The 19,291-nt window shown below is 51.6% G+C and overlaps 1 protein-coding gene across 5 annotated transcripts; it reads left to right on the top strand.

Moving 5' to 3' along the window:
- Positions 1-1,366: 1,366 nt before the first annotated feature.
- On the top strand, positions 1,367-14,016 carry LOC140122741 (putative nuclease HARBI1). Of its 5 annotated transcripts, XM_072143901.1 has the most exons (6): positions 1,367-1,481; positions 8,236-8,303; positions 8,425-9,464; positions 10,579-10,941; positions 11,022-11,101; positions 13,129-13,440. In XM_072143901.1, coding segments are annotated over exons 3-5 (1,155 nt in total). In that variant the 5' UTR covers positions 1,367-1,481; positions 8,236-8,303; positions 8,425-8,674; the 3' UTR covers positions 11,024-11,101; positions 13,129-13,440. The 5 variants fall into 5 exon arrangements, with proteins under 5 accessions (XP_072000002.1, XP_072000001.1, XP_072000005.1 ...); XM_072143900.1 differs by lacking the exon at positions 8,236-8,303 and having other exon boundaries at positions 1,377-1,461; XM_072143899.1 differs by lacking the exon at positions 8,236-8,303 and having other exon boundaries at positions 1,384-1,481.
- Positions 14,017-19,291: the final 5,275 nt, after the last annotated feature.

Here is a 19,291-nt window from a genome sequence, read left to right as displayed (position 1 = left end):
CTGGGGGCACACTATCAGAGGGGGCGATAGGGGATAATATGAGGGGGCTGCTGGGGGCACACTATCAGAGGGGGCAATGGGGGATAATATGAGGGGGCTGCTGGGGGCACACTATCAGAGGGGGTGAAAGGGGGATAATAAGAGGGGGCTGCTGGGGGCACACTATCAGAGGGGGTGATGGGGGATAATATGTGGGGGGCTGCTGGGGGCACACCATCAGAGGGGGTGATGGGGGATAATATGAGGGGCGCTGCTGGGGGCACACTATCAGAGGGAGCGATGGGGGATAATATGAGGGGGTTGCTGGGGGCACACTATCAGAGGGGGCGATGGGGGATAATATGTGGGGGGCTGCCGGGGGTACACTATCAGAGGGGGTGATGGGGGATAATATGAGGGGGGCTGCTGGGGGCACACTATCAGAGGGGGCGATGGGGGATAATATGAGGGGGCTGCTGGGGGCACACTATCAGAGGGGGCGATGGGGGATAATATGAGGGGGGCTGCTGGGGGCACACTATCAGAGGGGGCAATGGGGGATATTATGAGGGGGCTGCTGGGGGCACACTATCAGAGGGGGCGATGGGGGATAATATGAGGGGGCTGCTGGGGGCACACTATCAGAGGGGGCGATGGGGGATAATATGCGGAGGCTGCTGGGGGCACACTATCAGAGGGGTGATGGGGTATAATATTAGGGGGGCTGCTGGGGGCACACTATCAGAGGGGGCGAAAGGGGGATAATATGAGGGGGCTGCTGGTGGCACACTATCAGAGGGGGTGATTGGGGATAATATGAGGGGGCTGCTGGGGGCACACTATCAGAGGGGGTGATTGGGTATAATATGAGGGGGCTGCTGGGGGCACACTATCAGAGGGGGTGATGGGGGATAATATGAGGGGGCTGCTGGGGGCACACTATCAGAGGGGGTGATGGGGGATAATATGAGGGGGCTGCTGGGGCACACTATGCGGGGGGCTATGGGGGACAATATGATAATATGAGGAGGAGCTTTGGTGGCACTATGTGAGGGTGAGATGGAGGGAATAAGCTTAGGATATGGGTGGGAGGGGGTAGTTTGGGCTCAGGGAGGTATCTGGAAGTTGTGAGGTTTTCCTGCTGTATATGATGGAGAACTTTTTACTTTATTGGATCCCCCAAATGAAAAAAAGTTTTCTCCCATGTGCACGAGCGGCGATGTTCACCGTCACAGCCAAGTCATGTAACGTGCGGATGCGCGGCCACGAGGGAAAGCGCGCGCACACGGCAGGAACGAGGATGAGATCGGGACCACACGCGCGCGCGCCCGTACACGAGGAGACATCACTGCGCATGCGCTTTTCGTCAAGTCTTTTCCATCCTTGTCATGCGCAGATCCTGCGCACGCGTACTAGCCGCCCTCACGGCTGAGGTGCTGGGCGCATGCGCGGAGCAGTAGCGGGCCGTCTTTGTTCGATGAGGTGAGTGCACACTCTTAACTGTGAGTAACGGATGGTGGGAGGCAGCGGGGACTGCAGGGTGCGGGCTGGGACCATAATCGTGCTCCAGTAATGTCCTACAACCGCGCAGAGCCGACGGAAACCTCTAGTTTACTGAAGTGATGCTCACCTTAGTAGGCCACGCCCCTCCATACTAACCACGCCCACATTCCACTATCCTATTTTATTCACCAATCCGTTGGACCCCCCCTGCTCTATTCTAGGGTGGTCACCGCTCATGACCAATCACACCACGCCGACCATGGACCCTATAACGGTATGTGTGCGACTCACGTGTTCCAGGCCCAACTTACATACAGAAGGCGGGGCTAGTCACATGACTGAAAAGCCCCGCCTCATGCCCCGCCCTTGAATCCTCCCACTCACAGTATAATTCTCCCCATCATATTGTGCCCCCAGCAGCTCTCCCTCATATTGTGCCCCCAGCAGCTCTCCCTCATATTGTTCCCCCAGCATCTCTCCCTCATATTGTTCCCCCAGCATCTCTCCCTCATATTGTTCCCCCAGCATCTCTCCCTCATATTGTGCCCCCAGCAGCTCTCCCTCATATTGTGCCCCCCCAGCAGCTCTCCCTCATATTGTTCCCCCAGCATCTCTCCCTCATATTGTTCCCCCAGCATCTCTCCCTCATATTGTTCCCCCAGCAGCTCTCCCTCAAATTGTGTCCCCCAGAAGCTCTCCATCAAATTGTTTCCCCCCAGCAGCTCTCCCTCATATGGTTCTCCCAGCAGCTCTCCCTCATTATGTGTCCCCCAGCAGCTCTCCCTCATATTGTGTCCCCCAGCAGCTCTCCCTCATATTGTGTCCCCCAGCAGCTCTCCCTCATATTGTTCCCCCAGCATCTCTCCCTCATATTGTGCCCCCAGCAGCTCTCCCTCATATTGTGCCCCCAGCAGCTCTCCCTCATATTGTGTCCCCAGCAGCTCTCCCTCATATTGTTCCCCCAGCATCTCTCCCTCATATTGTGCCCCCAGCAGCTCTCCCTCATATTGTGCCCCCAGCAGCTCTCCCTCATATTGTTCCCCCAGCATCTCTCCCTCATATTGTTCCCCCAGCATCTCTCCCTCATATTGTTCCCCCAGCATCTCTCCCTCATATTGTGCCCCCAGCAGCTCTCCCTCATATTGTGCCCCCCCAGCAGCTCTCCCTCATATTGTTCCCCCAGCATCTCTCCCTCATATTGTTCCCCCAGCATCTCTCCCTCATATTGTTCCCCCAGCAGCTCTCCCTCAAATTGTGTCCCCCAGAAGCTCTCCATCAAATTGTTTCCCCCCAGCAGCTCTCCCTCATATGGTTCTCCCAGCAGCTCTCCCTCATTATGTGTCCCCCAGCAGCTCTCCCTCATATTGTGTCCCCCAGCAGCTCTCCCTCATATTGTGTCCCCCAGCAGCTCTCCCTCATATTGTGTCCCCGCCAGCAGCTCTCCCTCATATTGTGTCCCCCAGCATCTCTTCCTCATATTGTGTCCCCCAGCATCTCTTCCTCATATTGTGTCCCCGCCAGCAGCTCTCCCTCATATTGTGTCCCCCAGCATCTCTCCCTCAAATTGTGCCCCCAGCAGCTCTCCCTCAAATTGTGTCCCCCAGAAGCTCTCCCTCATATTGTGCCCCAGCAGCTCCCCTTCATATTGTGTCCCCACAGCAGCTCCCCCTCATATTTTGTCCCCATCAGCTCTCCATCAAATTGTGTCCCCCCAGCAGCTCTCCCTCATATGGTTCTCCCAGCAGCTCTCCCTCATTATGTGTCCCCCAGCAGCTCTCCCTCATACTGTGTCCCCCAGCATCTCTTCCTCATATTGTGTCCCCGCCAGCAGCTCTCCCTCATATTGTGTCCCCCAGCATCTCTCCCTCAAATTGTGCCCCCCTGCAGCTCTCCCTCATATTTTGTCCCCCCAGCAGCTCTCCCTCATATTGTGCCCCCCAGCATCTCTCCCTCATATTGTTCCCCCAGCAGCTCTCCCTCAAATTGTGTCCCCCAGCAGCTCCCCCTCATATTGTGTCCCCCAGCATCTCTCCCTCATATTGTGCCCCCCAGCATCTCTCCCTCATATTGTTCCCCCAGCAGCTCTCCCTCAAATTGTGTCCCCCAGCAGCTCCCCCTCATATTGTGTCCCCCAGCAGCTCTCCCTCATATTGTGTCCCCGCCAGCAGCTCTCCCTCATATTGTGTCCCCCAGCATCTCTTCCTCATATTGTGTCCCCGCCAGCATCTCTCCCTCAAATTGTGCCCCCAGCAGCTCTCCCTCAAATTGTGTCCCCCAGAAGCTCTCCCTCATATTTTGTCCCCCCAGCAGCTCTCCCTCATATTGTGACCCCCCAGCAGCTCTCCCTCATATTGTGCCCCCCCCCAGCATCTCTCCCTCATATTGTGCCCCCCAGCATCTCTCCCTCATATTGTTCCCCCAGCAGCTCTCCCTCAAATTGTGTCCCCCAGAAGCTCTCCCTCATATTGTGCCCCAGCAGCTCCCCCTCATATTGTGTCCGCACAGCAGCTCCCCCTCATATTTTGTCCCCATCAGCTCTCCATCAAATTGTGTCCCCCCAGCAGCTCTCCCTCATTATGTGTCCCCCAGCAGCTCTCCCTCATATTGTGTCCCCCAGCATCTCTTCCTCATATTGTGTCCCCGCCAGCAGCTCTCCCTCATATTGTGTCCCCCAGCATCTCTCCCTCAAATTGTGCCCCCCTGCAGCTCTCCCTCATATTTTGTCCCCCCAGCAGCTCTCCCTCATATTGTGCCCCCCAGCATCTCTCCCTCATATTGTTCCCCCAGCAGCTCTCCCTCAAATTGTGTCCCCCAGCAGCTCCCCCTCATATTGTGTCCCCAGCAGCTCCCCCTCATATTGTGTCCCCCCAGCAGCTCTCCCTCATATTGTGTCCACCCCAGCAGCTCTCCCTCATATTGTGTCCACCCCAGCAGCTCTCCCTCATATTGTGTCCACCCCAGCAGCTCTCCCTCATATTGTGTGCCCATCAGCTCTCCATCAAATTGTGTCCCCACAGCAGCTCTCCCTCATATGGTTCTCCCAGCAGCTCTCCCTCATTATGTGTCCCCCAGCAGCTCTCCCTCATATTGTGTCCCCCAGCATCTCTTCCTCATATTGTGTCCCCGCCAGCAGCTCTCCCTCATATTGTGTCCCCCAGCATCTCTCCCTCAAATTGTGCCCCCCTGCAGCTCTCCCTCATATTTTGTCCCCCCAGCAGCTCTCCCTCATATTGTGCCCCCCAGCATCTCTCCCTCATATTGTTCCCCCAGCAGCTCTCCCTCAAATTGTGTCCCCCAGCAGCTCCCCCTCATATTGTGTCCCCAGCAGCTCCCCCTCATATTGTGTCCCCATCAGCTCTCCATCAAATTGTGTCCCCACAGCAGCTCTCCCTCATATGGTTCTCCCAGCAGCTCTCCCACATATTGTGCCCCAGCAGCTGTCCCTCATATTGTGCCCCAGCAGCTGTCCCTCATATTGTGCCCCAGCAGCTGTCCCTCATATTGTGCCCCAGCAGCTCTCCCTCATATTGTGCCCCAGCAGCTCTCCCTCATATTGTGACCCAGCAGCTCTCCCTCATATTGTGCCCCAGCAGCTCTCCCTCATATTGTGCCCCAGCAGCTCTCCCTCATATTGTGCCCCAGCAGCTCTCCCTCATATTGTGTCCCAGCAGCTCTCCCTCATATGGTTCTCCCAGCATCTCTCCCTCATATTGTTCCCCCAGCAGCTCTCCCTCAAATTGTGTCCCCCAGCAGCTCTCCCTCATATTGTGTCCCTCCAGCAGCTCTCCCTCATAATGTGTCCCCCCAGCAGCTCTCCCTCATATTGTGTCCCCCCAGCAGCTCTCCCTCATATTGTGTCCCCCCAGCAGCTCTCCCTCATATTGTGTCCACCCCAGCAGCTCTCCCTCATATTGTGCCCTCCCCAGAGGCTCTCCCTCATATTGTGCCCCCCAGCAGCTCTCCCTCATACCCTCATATTGTGCCCCCAGCAGCTCCCCCTCATATTGTGCCCCCCAGCAGCTCTCCCTCATATTGTGTTCCCCAGCAGCTCCCCCTCATATTGTGTCCCCCCAGCACCTCCTACTCATATTGTGTCCCCCCAGCAGCTCTCCCTCATATTGTGTCCCCCCAGCAGCTCTCCCTCATAGTGTGTCCCCCCAGCAGCTCTCCCTCATATTGTGTCCCCCAGCAGCTTCCCCTCATATTGTGTCCGCCCCAGCAGCTCTCCCTCATAGTGTGTCCCCTCAGCAGCTCTCCCTCATAGTGTGTCCCCTCAGCAGCTCTCCCTCATATTGTGTCCCCCAGCAGCTTCCCCTCATATTGTGTCCACCCCAGCAGCTCTCCCTCATATTGTGCTCCCTGCAGCTCTCGCCCATATTGTGCCCCCCTGCAGCTCTCGTTCATATTGTGTCCCCCCAGCAGCTCTCCCTCATAGTGTGTCCCCCCAGCAGCTCTCCCTCATATTGTGTCCCCCCAGCAGCTCTCCCTCATATTGTGTCCCCCCAGCAGCTCTCCCTCATATTGTGTCCTTCAGCAGCTCTCCCTCATAATGTGCTCCCTGCAGCTCTCCCTCATATTGTGCCCCCCAGCAGCTCTCCCTCATAGTGTGTCCCCCCAGCAGCTCTCGTTCATATTGTGTCCCCAGCAGCTCCCCCTCATATTATGCCCCCCCTAGAAGCTCTCCCTCATATTTTGTCCCCAGCAGCTCCCCCTCATATAGTGCTGCCTAGAAGTTCTCCCTCATATTGTGCCCCCCAAGCAGCTCTCCCTCATATTGTGCCCTTAGCAGCTCTCCCTCATATTGTGACCCCAGCAGCTCTCCCTCATATTGTGCCCCCAGCAGCTCTCCCTCATATTGTGCCCCCAGCAGCTCTCCCTCATATTGTGCCCCCAGCAGCTCTCCCTCATATTGTGCCCCCAGCAGCTCTCCCTCAAATTGTGCCCCCAGCAGCTCTCCCTCATATTGTGACCCTGCCAGCAGCTCTCCCTCATTTTGTCCCTCCCAGCAGCTCCCCCTCATATTGTGACCCCCAGCAGCTTTCCCTTATATTGTGCCCCCCACAGCTCTTCCTCATATTGTGCCCCCTGCAGTTCTCCCTCATATTGTGCCCCCAGCAGCTCTCCCTCATATTGTGCCCCCAGCAGCTCTCCCTCATATTGTGACCCTGCCAGCAGCTCTCCCTCATTTTGTCCCTCCCAGCAGCTCCCCCTCATATTGTGACCCCCAGCAGCTTTCCCTTATATTGTGCCCCCCCACAGCTCTTCCTCATATTGTGCCCCCTGCAGTTCTCCCTCATATTGTTCCCCCCAAGCAGCTCTCCCTCATATTGTGACCCCCCAGCAGCTCTCCCTCATATTGTGCCCCCAACATCTCCCCCTCATATTGTGCCCCCCCAGCAGCTCCCCTTCATATTTTATCCCCAGCAGTTTTTCCTCATATTGTGCCCCCAGCAGCTCTTCCTCTTGATGTGCCCCCAGCATCTCTCCCTCATATTGTGCCCCCCAGCAGCTCTCCCTCATGTTGTGCCCCCAGCAGCTCTCCCTCATATTGTGCCCCCAGCAGCTCTCCCTCATGTTGTGCCCCCCCAGCAGCTCTCCCTCATGTTGTGCCCCCCCAGCAGCTCTCCCTCATGTTGTGCCCCCCCAGCAGCTCTCCCTCATGTTGTGCCCCCCCAGCAGCTCTCCCTCATATTGTGACCCCCCCAGCAGCTCTCCCTCATATTGTGACAACCCCAGCAGCTCTCCCTCATATTGTGACAACCCCAGCAGCTCTCCCTCATATTGTGACCCCCCCAGCAGCTCTCCCTCATATTGTGACCCCCCCAGCAGCTCTTCCTCATATTGTGTCCCCAGCAGCTCTCCCTCATATTGTGCCCACAGCAGCTCTCTCTCATATTGTGCCCCCAGCAGCTCTCCCTCATATTGTGCCCCCCCCAGCAGCTCTCCCTCATATTTTGTCCCCAGCAGCTCTCCCTCATATTGTAGCCCCCCCCCTGCAGCTCCCCCTCATATTGTGACCTCCCAGCAGCTCTCCCTCATATTGTGCCCCCCTGCAGTTTTCCCTCATATTGTTCCCCCAATGCAGCTCTCCCTCATATTGTGACCCCCCCAGCAGTTTTCCCTCATATTGTGCCCCCAGCAGATCTTCCTCATATTGTGCCCCCCATCAGCTCTCCCTCATATTGTGCCCCCAGCAGCTCTCCCTCATATTGTGACAACCCCAGCAGCTCTCCCTCATATTGTGACCCCCCCAGCAGCTCCCCCTCATATTTTTCCCCATCTAGCAGCTCTCCCTCATATTGTGTCCCCCAGCTTCTCTCCCTCATATTGTGTCCCCCAGCTTCTCTCCCTCATATTGTGCCCCCCAGCAGCTCTCCCTCATATTGTGCCCCCAGCAACTCTCCCTTATATTGTGCCCACAGCAGCTCTCCCTCATATTGTGCCCCCAGCAGCTCTCCCTCATATTATGTCCCCCAGCAGCTCTCCCTCATATTGTGCCCACGTCAGCTCTTTCTCATATTGTGCCCCCAGCAGCTCTCCCTCATATTGTGCCCCCAGCAGCTCTCCCTCATATTGTGTCCCCAGCAGCTCCCCCTCATATTGAATCTCCAACAGCTCTCTCTCATATTATGTCCCCGCAGCGCGATCCCTGAAAATGTGACAGAAATGCGTCTGCTAGACCCTTAGTAAATAAGCTGCAATGCATCTTGTGGGAGTGCCCTAATATTGTTCTCCAACTTACCCTCCACCTAGTGTGTGACTTGTAGGTGTCTGCCCAGGGACAGGTCTCAGCGCTCAGGTCTCGCCTCTCCCGGTCGCAGGTAATACTGTTCTATTGCACTGCATGTAAAACTTTAAGTGAATTACATTGTAAAGTTTGACTTTCTATCCTTGTCACCCCATGATATTAACCACCTAATAAAAATGTCCTCTTTTCTACAGACCTGTGGGTGGTTGAGGGTCTTTATCGAGTGACCATCGGTGAGAGCTGATATATCTTGTCCTAGTGGAGATACCTCCAGTACATAGACTCGCACTGTCTCTGCTTTCCGGCATGTTATTGGCTGTAAGGAGGTGTCTGAGTCGTGGAGTGACATGGAGGCAATAATGCTGAATTACTGAGGCCCCTCCACCCAAGCAGCCGAGACATTGGTTATCACAATCCCATCCATAACTTGATGTTGCTGCCGGTATGGAGGCGTTTGCTCCCGTTATGCTTTACTTGCTACAGGTTGAGGAAGATGAGAAACAAGAGAAGCTGAATCCAAAACAGAGACGACACCTCAGACCATCTCCCTCCTCACTGAAGCCTCAACCAAAACCAAAGCAATCACAGAAACCACAAGTGCTCGGCATCCGGAGGCCACGCATCTTCCGAGAACGCACAGGAATGGAAGGATTGACGGACGAAGAGGTGGTAGAAAGGTTCCGGCTTACAAAACGCACCATCGTAGACTTATACGAGCTTATCCGTGTAGACATTGACCCGCTGACACAGAGGAGCCACGCCATCCCCGGGATTGTGAAACTCTTGAACTGTCTGCACTTCTTTTCCACTGGATCCTTTCAGACCAAAGCGTCTGCCATTGGAGGGGTCTCTCAGTCCACATTCTCTCGATTCCTAGTGCCGGTGATCCAGGCCTTGAAGAAGCACGTCCACACTTTTATCGGCTTTCCCAGCAACAAAGAAGAGTGGCATCAATTGAAAAATGGCTTTTACTCTGTGGCAGGGATCCCAAATGTCTTGGGGGTCTTAGATTGTATTCACATAGCGTTGTCCGCTCCCCATGAACGAGAGGAAATCTACAGGAATAAGGAAGGCTTCCACTCGGTCAATGTGCAGATGATTGTTGACAGTAACTGTAAGATTCTCAGTTTGTTCTCGGCTTTTCCTGGAAGCTCTCAGAATTCCTCTATCCTGCGTCAGTCTTCAGTGTACGAGGGGTTTGAGAGTGGCCGACTTGGTGGTGGGTGGCTGTTAGGTAGGTGCATCTTCCTAGTTCGTTGATTTGGTTAATTGGGATCTCATGGTTTATGTTAACAGGATGATCTTTGAGAATATATGTTCTGCCCCAAACCATAGGGTGAAGGGATATTCCCACAAAGACAAGATTCTTAAATGTACTCAGGATGATAAAATAACGCATTCTCTAATTCACGATTATTAAAAAAAACACAGCATTGCACAGATATAATTCCAATCAGTCCTGGTGTTTACAATTTTGGTTGCCCCTGGATCGAACTGTAAATCTTCTGACTATGGTGAATAGTCATGAATAGCTTCTCTTGTCTGCACACTGAAGTGCTCTCTGCCTCTTATCCATGCATTACAATATCAGACACAGGCACTTCCTGTTTGCAAGCAGCAGCGTGCAGAGACCTACTCTACAAGCTGCAGACAGATAAGCAGAGCAGACTCCATGCTTTATTGATTAGGGGAGCTGAGAAAGTCATTGTGTGTAATAGGCATCTCATGGATCTCATCATCTCTGATTTGTCTCATCTCTCTTTTTCTACTAGTAGAATTTTCAGAAACTAAATGAAAGTGTATATAAGCCTGTACCCTGATAATCTAAGCACATTTGATAGCACTCAGCATTTCATAGGACAGAGGGATCATGAAGTGTCTGCTTAGAGAGTCTCGGCTCACAATCTGAAATCTTAAACTGACTTGTCTAGGTAGTGATAGGACCAAAAACAGCAATAAAACTGACTAAACTGCAAAGTACGCATTAAATCTTATGATATGATCTTCATTGTGTTAACATCCCTAGAGGATTGAAATTGGATCACTTTCCTTTTAAGAAAGTTTGTGCCAAGTGAGCCATAGTCCATAGACCAAGTTTTCACTTCACTGCTCCCGAGCAGGGGCAACATATGATCTCCTTATGCCTTACTAGGACTTTATTAGTTGTAAACGGCAGGTTCCTCCCAACAATACAGAAATGTTTTTAGGAGAGGAGAGGAGGGTGCTGCTATTGTGGAGGGGGACAGATGGAAAGGTTAGTAGATAGTTAGTGAATACACCCGATGTATTGTGTTTTATTACATGCTTATTAGTGTTTATTATATGAAGCTTGTCTGTATTGTCTGCAGGGGGGTCGGGATATGCTTGCCGCCCTTGGCTAATGACCCCAGCACCAGAACCCAAGACCCCCGCTGAGCTCTCGTATAACCAGGCCCACGCCAGCACTCGGGCCGTTATCGACAAAACATTTAAGATGCTGAAAACTCGTTTCAAGTGCTTGGACAAGTCGGGCGGAGGGTTACAGTATGATCCCACTAAGGTCTCTGACATCATAGTGGCCTGCTGCATCCTACACAACCTCGCCATCCTCCACAACATCTCAACCCAAACCAAGGAGCCCTGGGAGGGGAAGCCGGGAGCCACACGTGACCCACCGGCTGCTGGCAACGCACATGACATCCGAGAGCAGATGATAAAGGACTACTTCTCGTGTAGGTGACAATCCCACCGCTGCCGGCAATGCTCGAGGACCCGTCAGGAGGAGGCTAACGCTCTATTTCTTCTTCTGTAGAAACTCTCCAACGTGATTGTCACTTGTAGATCCTGGAATAGATCTGGACAACCATCTGTGCACAGCTGACAATACCATAGGTATGGCACGGTAAGAGTAGAGGTCACCTACAGTCCCCAGAACCAGCGCAGAATCACTGCTATTCTCCACTCACTTCAGATCACCCTTACTTTAATTTTGGGGAATGCTTTTTCTTTTTTTTTTTTTAGTTTTTTTTTTTCCTTTACGAGTTTTCCATTGTAACTGGTGCATCTATAAGAGACCCAGTTACAGGGGTAAGAGCTGTACGGGGTCGGATTAGATCCAGCATCTCTGTGTAACCCTTTTACACCCGGTGGTCGATAAAGTGTTGTCTCCTTTCTTCACTGCGTAGCGCTACCTTTCGGCTAGGAGCTGTGGCTGCTATGACATCCAGAGACCTGGGTCTGATCCCGCGCTAAAAGACTCAGGACCTGCACCGCCACCATCAAAAGACAATGGGCCACATTTACTTAGCCGGTCCAGTCGCGATCCTGCGGCGCGATCTGACGAGGATTTGGGTCTGCCGGGATTCACTAAGATCGTGCGCCCAAGTTCCTGCATCCATCGCTTCTGCCCCAAGGTCCGCCGGAGTTCACCTTCTTCTTCCTGGTGCATGTGAGTGATTTATCTTGCGACACAAATCGTTTATTAAATTCCACAGTTTTTCCGAATCCATCGGGTTGTCCGACGGCCACGCCCAATCCGATCACGTGCGCCAAAATCCTGGGGCAATTCGGCGCAAAACAGAAATATTCGGGAGACCCGACGAAAGTGCGGCGTTCGGACCCTTAGTAAATGAGCCCCATTGAGTTGTCATGATCCAGTTTTAAAAGTGATATCAAGGGCAAGTTCCCAAGACTTCTTTGGTCTCTTCATCAGACATGATATTTTAGTAGCAGCTCACTAACCTGCCCCATCATGTACTTCTTCGTAGAAGACTGACTCTGGTCAGAGACAGACAGGTTGGTATCACTGAGTAACAATGGACGCACCTCTCGGGAAGTCTCATAAGTGCGAGTGCGCGTCTGAGAGCCAGGTGAGGTCACCGGGTGGTGGGAGTGGATAGCTATGTTAGGCGTGCATAATTAACAGCTAAAAGAGCGTCGAACCACATGTGTGACATACACGGGAGCAGCCGTTGCTAATTAGCATATTTTAAAACTCTTTCGAAACTCTATTCAAGATATGTCTCGGGGTTTGGCACAGCAGGCTCGCAAGTAGGTGTATTTGGTGGTAGAATTCCTTTAAGGGACTTGCCGCATAGTGACGTAGAATTATGTCCTGCTTCTGGCACTGGCTGCCGAATGGCGCTGGTAAGACTGTGCTACCAATCACGGCTCAGCTTTTAATTTACCAGTGCTCATGAATATTTTCACAGGGAGCTGTGGTTGGTTGTCATGGGCAACTGAGAATATTCTGACCTCGAGACAGCTTGATAAATCTGCCCCCATAGTGTTACATGAGGAGATGAGGGGCTGTATGTCCGCGGGGCGTTATATGAGGATGAGTGGGATATTATATACTCGCCACTATATCTATAAACAAGTAGTGACATATTGGGGCTCATTTACTAAGGGTCGATCAGATGCACTTTCGTCGGGTTCCTCGAATATTTCTGTTTTGCGCCAAATTGCCCCGGGATTTTGGTGCAGTGGCACCGGCTTGCACGCGACAGAAATTGGGAGGCGTGGCTTTCAGACAACCCGATAGATCCGGACAAACCGCGGAATAAAAAAAATGGTTTTGTGTCGCAAGATCAGCACTCAAATGCATCGGGAAGAAGGTGAACTCCAGCGGACCTCGGCGCGGCAGCAACACAGGAAGGAACTCTGACACATCGTATTGAATCGGCCAGGACCCGAATCCTCGTTGGACAACGCATTGGAAGATCGCAACAAGACCTGGTAAGTAAATCTGCCCCATAGTTCTAGAACTTTCCAGACAGAAGGCAGAAAGTGTGTAGGTTCCTGTGTAACACGTGTCCTGGGGATTCTGGGTCAGAACTGATGCTGTCACATGGGGGAGACGTGCCGTGTACTATCCCTCCTCAGTAACGGAGCTCTCGTTTTCTCTTTTTGCTTTTCAGATTCAGCTATAGATGTCATTCAGCACCAACTAATCGAAACACCGACTTGTCCAAATACAGTGCTCCCCCCACACACTGTAATGGACTGCTCCAATGACCTCCCTATACATGAAGGGCAGCCTGTCCACATAGTGATGCTTATAGATTTGACATTGACCTCCCGGTACAGTCATTGGACTCATCCGGTGACCTCCCTATATAGTAATGGAAATGGACTTAATCTAGTGACCTCCCCTTTTAGTAAAGGAAGTAAGACGGTTAGGGTCACCACCCTCTCTAATAAAATGGACTTGGTCCAGAATGTTCTTCTCATATTCTTAAGTTTGATTAACGACACATTTCAATAATTGCCCCACCACCAGTCATTACCATGACCACATAATGGACTAACTGAAGGGAAACCCAAGAAGAAGAGAATGGTCTCCCCTGCAAGCTTAGCCCTGGAGGTGGTGGTCTTGGCAGTGGGAGTCCCTGGCTCTGCAATGGCTTTTTACATATGGACAGGAATGTAAGAGGAAAGGGTCCATCATTCATGGTCTGGATTGAAGGACCATAACAACGAGGGGAGAAGGCCTGGAGATACTGGAGTTTGCTGCAGGCCTCTCAATACCTTCTGAATTTGTCAATGGTCGACCACCTGCTGTGATCCATCTGTATAAGAGGCCGGGGACTTGATGAATCTCCAGTGACGTAACTTCTCGTACTCCAGTCTTATCTTGGACTATCACCAATATCAACCAAAGAGCATTCCAGGGCATAAACCCCCTAAAATAAACAAATCCACTAACCAGACGGGCATTGGCACCGGGATTGGCAGTAATTCAGTACCTCATAGATGTGAAGGCATCTCTTGGTTGTTGTGAGCAGCACCTCCTGACGGCTACTGGGAGTGGGATGTATATGGTGACAGCCCGGCAGCTTCCATCACATGGAGGAGCAGGGGACATGTACAGTACATACAGGATGTATATGGTGACAGCTTGGCAGATTCCATCACATGGAGGAGCAGGGGACATGTACAGTACATACAGGATGTATATGGTGACAGCCCGGCAGCTTCCATCAGATGGAGGAGCAGGGGACATATACAGTACATACAGGATGTATATGGTGACAGCTTCCATCACATGGAGGAGCAGGAGACATATACAGTACATACAGAATGTATATGGTGACAGCCTGGCAGCTTCCATCACATGGAGGAGCAGGGGACATGTACAGTACATACAGGATGTATATGGTGACAGCCTGGCAGATTCCATCACATGGAGGAGCAGGAGACATGTACAGTACATATCCGATGTATATGGTGACAGCCTGGCAGCTTCCATCACATGGAGGAGCAGGAGACATGTACAGTACATATAGGATGTATATGGTGACAGCTCCCATCACATGGAGGAGCAAGAGACATGTACAGTACATACAGGATGTATATGGTGACAGCCTGGCAGCTTCCATCACATGGAGGAGCAGGAGACATGTACAGTACATACAGGATGTATATGGTGACAGCCCGGCAGCTTCCATCAGATGGAGGAGCAGGGGACATATACAGTACATACAGGATGTATATGGTGACAGCTTCCATCACATGGAGGAGCAGGAGACATATACAGTACATACAGGATGTATATGGTGACAGCCTGGCAGCTTCCATCACATGGAGGAGCAGGGGACATGTACAGTACATACAGGATGTATATGGTGACAGCCTGGCAGCTTCCATCACATGGAGGAGCAGGAGACATGTACAGTACATATAGGATGTATATGGTGACAGCTCCCATCACATGGAGGAGCAGGAGACATGTACAGTACATACAGGATGTATATGGTGACAGCCTGGCAGCTTCCATCACATGAAGGAGCAGGAGACATGTACTGTACATACAGGATGTATATGGTGACAGCCCGGCAGCTTCCATCACATGGAGGAGCAGGAGACATGTACAGTACATACAGGATGTATATGGTGACAGCTAGGCAGCTTCCATCACATGGAGGAGCAGGGGACATGTACAATACATACACGATGTATATGGTGACAGCCCGGCAGCTTCCATCACATGGAGGAGCAGGGGACATGTACAGTACATACAGGATGTATATGGTGACAGCTTCCATCACATGGAGGAGCAGGAGACATGTACAGTAAATACAGGATGTATATGGTGACAGCCCGGCAGCTTCCATCACATGGAGGAGCAGGGGACATGTACAGTACATACAGGATGTATATGGTGACAGCTTCCATTACATGGAGGAGCAGGAGACATGTACAGTAAATACAGGATGTATATGGTGACAGCCCGGCAGCTTCCATCACATGGAGGAGCAGGGGACATGTACAGTACATACAGGATGTATATGGTGACAGCCTGGCAGATTCCATCACATGGAGGAGCAGGGGACATGTACAGTACATACAGGATGTATATGGTGACAGCCCGGCAGCTTCCATCACATGGAGGAGCAGGGGACATGTACAGTACATAAAGGATGTATATGGTGACAGCCTGGCAGATTCCATCACATGGAGGAGCAGGGGACATGTACAGTACATACAGGATGTATATGGTGACAGCCCGGCAGCTTCCATCACATGGAGGAGCAGGGGACATGTACAGTACATACAGGAGGTATATGGTGACAGCTTCCATCACATGGAGGAGCAGGAGACATATACAGTACATACAGGATGTATATGGTGACAGCTCCCATCACATGGAGGAGCAGGAGACATGTACAGTACATATCCGATGTATATGGTGACAGCCTGGCAGCTTCCATCACATGGAGGAGCAGGAGACATGTACAGTACATATAGGATGTATATGGTGACAGCTCCCATCACATGGAGGAGCAAGAGACATGTACAGTACATACAGGATGTATATGGTGACAGCCTGGCAGCTTCCATCACATGGAGGAGCAGGAGACATGTACAGTACATACAGGATGTATATGGTGACAGCCCGGCAGCTTCCATCAGATGGAGGAGCAGGGGACATATACAGTACATACAGGATGTATATGGTGACAGCTTCCATCACATGGAGGAGCAGGAGACATATACAGTACATACAGGATGTATATGGTGACAGCCTGGCAGCTTCCATCACATGGAGGAGCAGGGGACATGTACAGTACATACAGGATGTATATGGTGACAGCCTGGCAGCTTCCATCACATGGAGGAGCAGGAGACATGTACAGTACATATAGGATGTATATGGTGACAGCTCCCATCACATGGAGGAGCAGGAGACATGTACAGTACATACAGGATGTATATGGTGACAGCCTGGCAGCTTCCATCACATGAAGGAGCAGGAGACATGTACTGTACATACAGGATGTATATGGTGACAGCCCGGCAGCTTCCATCACATGGAGGAGCAGGAGACATGTACAGTACATACAGGATGTATATGGTGACAGCTAGGCAGCTTCCATCACATGGAGGAGCAGGGGACATGTACAATACATACACGATGTATATGGTGACAGCCCGGCAGCTTCCATCACATGGAGGAGCAGGGGACATGTACAGTACATACAGGATGTATATGGTGACAGCTTCCATCACATGGAGGAGCAGGAGACATGTACAGTAAATACAGGATGTATATGGTGACAGCCCGGCAGCTTCCATCACATGGAGGAGCAGGGGACATGTACAGTACATACAGGATGTATATGGTGACAGCTTCCATTACATGGAGGAGCAGGAGACATGTACAGTAAATACAGGATGTATATGGTGACAGCCCGGCAGCTTCCATCACATGGAGGAGCAGGGGACATGTACAGTACATACAGGATGTATATGGTGACAGCCTGGCAGATTCCATCACATGGAGGAGCAGGGGACATGTACAGTACATACAGGATGTATATGGTGACAGCCCGGCAGCTTCCATCACATGGAGGAGCAGGGGACATGTACAGTACATAAAGGATGTATATGGTGACAGCCTGGCAGATTCCATCACATGGAGGAGCAGGGGACATGTACAGTACATACAGGATGTATATGGTGACAGCCCGGCAGCTTCCATCACATGGAGGAGCAGGGGACATGTACAGTACATACAGGAGGTATATGGTGACAGCTTCCATCACATGGAGGAGCAGGAGACATATACAGTACATACAGGATGTATATGTTGACAGCTCCCATCACATGGAGGAGCAGGAGACATGTACAGTACATATCCGATGTATATGGTGACAGCCTGGCAGCTTCCATCACATGGAGGAGCAGGAGACATGTACAGTACATATAGGATGTATATGGTGACAGCTCCCATCACATGGAGGAGCAGGAGACATGTACAGTACATACAGGATGTATATGGTGACAGCTTCCATCACATGGAGGAACAGGAGACATGTACAGTACATACAGGAGGTATATGGTGACAGCCTGGCAGCTTCCATCACATGGAGGAGCAGGAGACATGTACTGTACAAACAGGATGTATATGGAGACAGCCCGGCAGCTTCCATCACATAGAGGAGCAGGAGACATGTACAGTACATACAGGATGTATATGGTGACAGCTTCCATCACATGGAGGAGCAGGGGACATGTACAGTACATACAGGATGTATATGGTGACAGCTTCCATCACATGGAGGAGCAGGAGACATGTACAGTACATACAGGATGTATATGGTGACAGCTAGGCAGCTTCCATCACATGGAGGAGCAGGAGACATGTACAATACATACACGATGTATATGGTGACAGCCCGGCAGCTTCCATCACATGACGGAGCAGGGAACATGTACAGTACATACAGGATGTATATGGTGACAGCCTGGCAGCTTCTATCACATGGAGGAGCAGGGAACATGTACAGTACATACAGGATGTATATGGTGACAGCCTGGCAGCTTCCATCACATGGAGGAGCAGAAGACATGTACAGTACATACAGGATGTATATGGTGACAGCTCCCATCACATGGAGGAGCAGGGGACATGTACATTACATACAGGACGTATATGGCGACAGCCCGGCAGCTTCCATCACATGGAGGAGCAGGGAACATGTACAGTACATACAGGATGTATATGGTGACAGCCTGGCAGCTTCTATCACATGGAGGAGCAGGGGACATGTACAGTACATACAGGATGTATATGGTGACAGCCTGGCAGCTTCCATCACATGGAGGAGCAGGAAACATGTACAGTACATACAGGATGTATATGGTGACAGCTCCCTTCACATGGAGGAGCAGGAGACATGTACAGTACATATCCGATGTATATGGTGACAGCTCCCATCACATGGAGGAGCAGGGGACATGTACAGTACATACAGGATGTATATGGTGACAGCCCGGCAGCTTCCATCACATGAAGGAGTAGGGAACATGTACAGTACATACAGGATGTATAGGGTGACAGCCCGGCAGCTTTCATCACATGGAGGAGCAGGAGACATGTACAGTACATACAGGATGTATATGGTGACAGCCCTATCACATGGAGGAGAAGGGGACATGTACAGTACATACAGGAGGTATATGGTGACAGCCTGGCAGCTTCCATCACATGGAGGAGCAGGGAACATGTACAGTACATACAGGATGTATATGGCGACAGCCCGGCAGCTTCCATCACATGGAGGAGCAGGGATCATGTACAGTACATACAGGATGTATATGGTGCCAGCCTGGCAGCTTCTATCACATGGAGGAGCAGGGAAAATGTACAGTACATACAGGATGTATATGGTGACAGCCTGGCAGCTTCCATCACATGGAGGAGTAGGGGACATATACAGTACATACAGGATGTATATGGCGAGAGCCCTGCAGCTTCCATCACATGGAGGAGCAGGAGACATGTACAGTACATACAGGATGTATATAGTGAAAGCTCCCATCACATGGAGGAGCAGGGGACATGTACATTACATACAGGATGTATATGGTGACAGCCTGGCAGCTCCCATCACATGGAGGAGCAGGGGACATGTACAGTACATACAGGAGGTATATGGTGACAGCCTGGCAGCTTCCATCACATGGAGGAGCAGGGGACATGTACAGTACATACAGGATGTATATGGCGACAGCCCGGCAGCTTCCATCACATGGAGGAGCAGGGAACATGTACAGTACATACAGGATGTATATGGT

Source organism: Engystomops pustulosus, chromosome 3, assembly GCF_040894005.1.
Source record: "Engystomops pustulosus chromosome 3, aEngPut4.maternal, whole genome shotgun sequence".
Taxonomy (NCBI): domain Eukaryota; kingdom Metazoa; phylum Chordata; class Amphibia; order Anura; family Leptodactylidae; genus Engystomops; species Engystomops pustulosus.
This window is presented reverse-complemented; position numbering and strand designations above follow the sequence as displayed.

Excerpts from the sequence above, each read along its gene's own strand:
- LOC140122741 (XM_072143901.1), top strand. The coding sequence starts at position 8,675 with ATGGAGGCGTTTGCTCCCGTTATGCTTTACTTGCTACAGGTTGAGGAA. Across the intron at positions 9,465-10,578 it reads TGGTGGTGGGTGGCTGTTAG|GGGGGTCGGGATATGCTTGC; the intron begins GTAGGTGCATCT and ends TATTGTCTGCAG.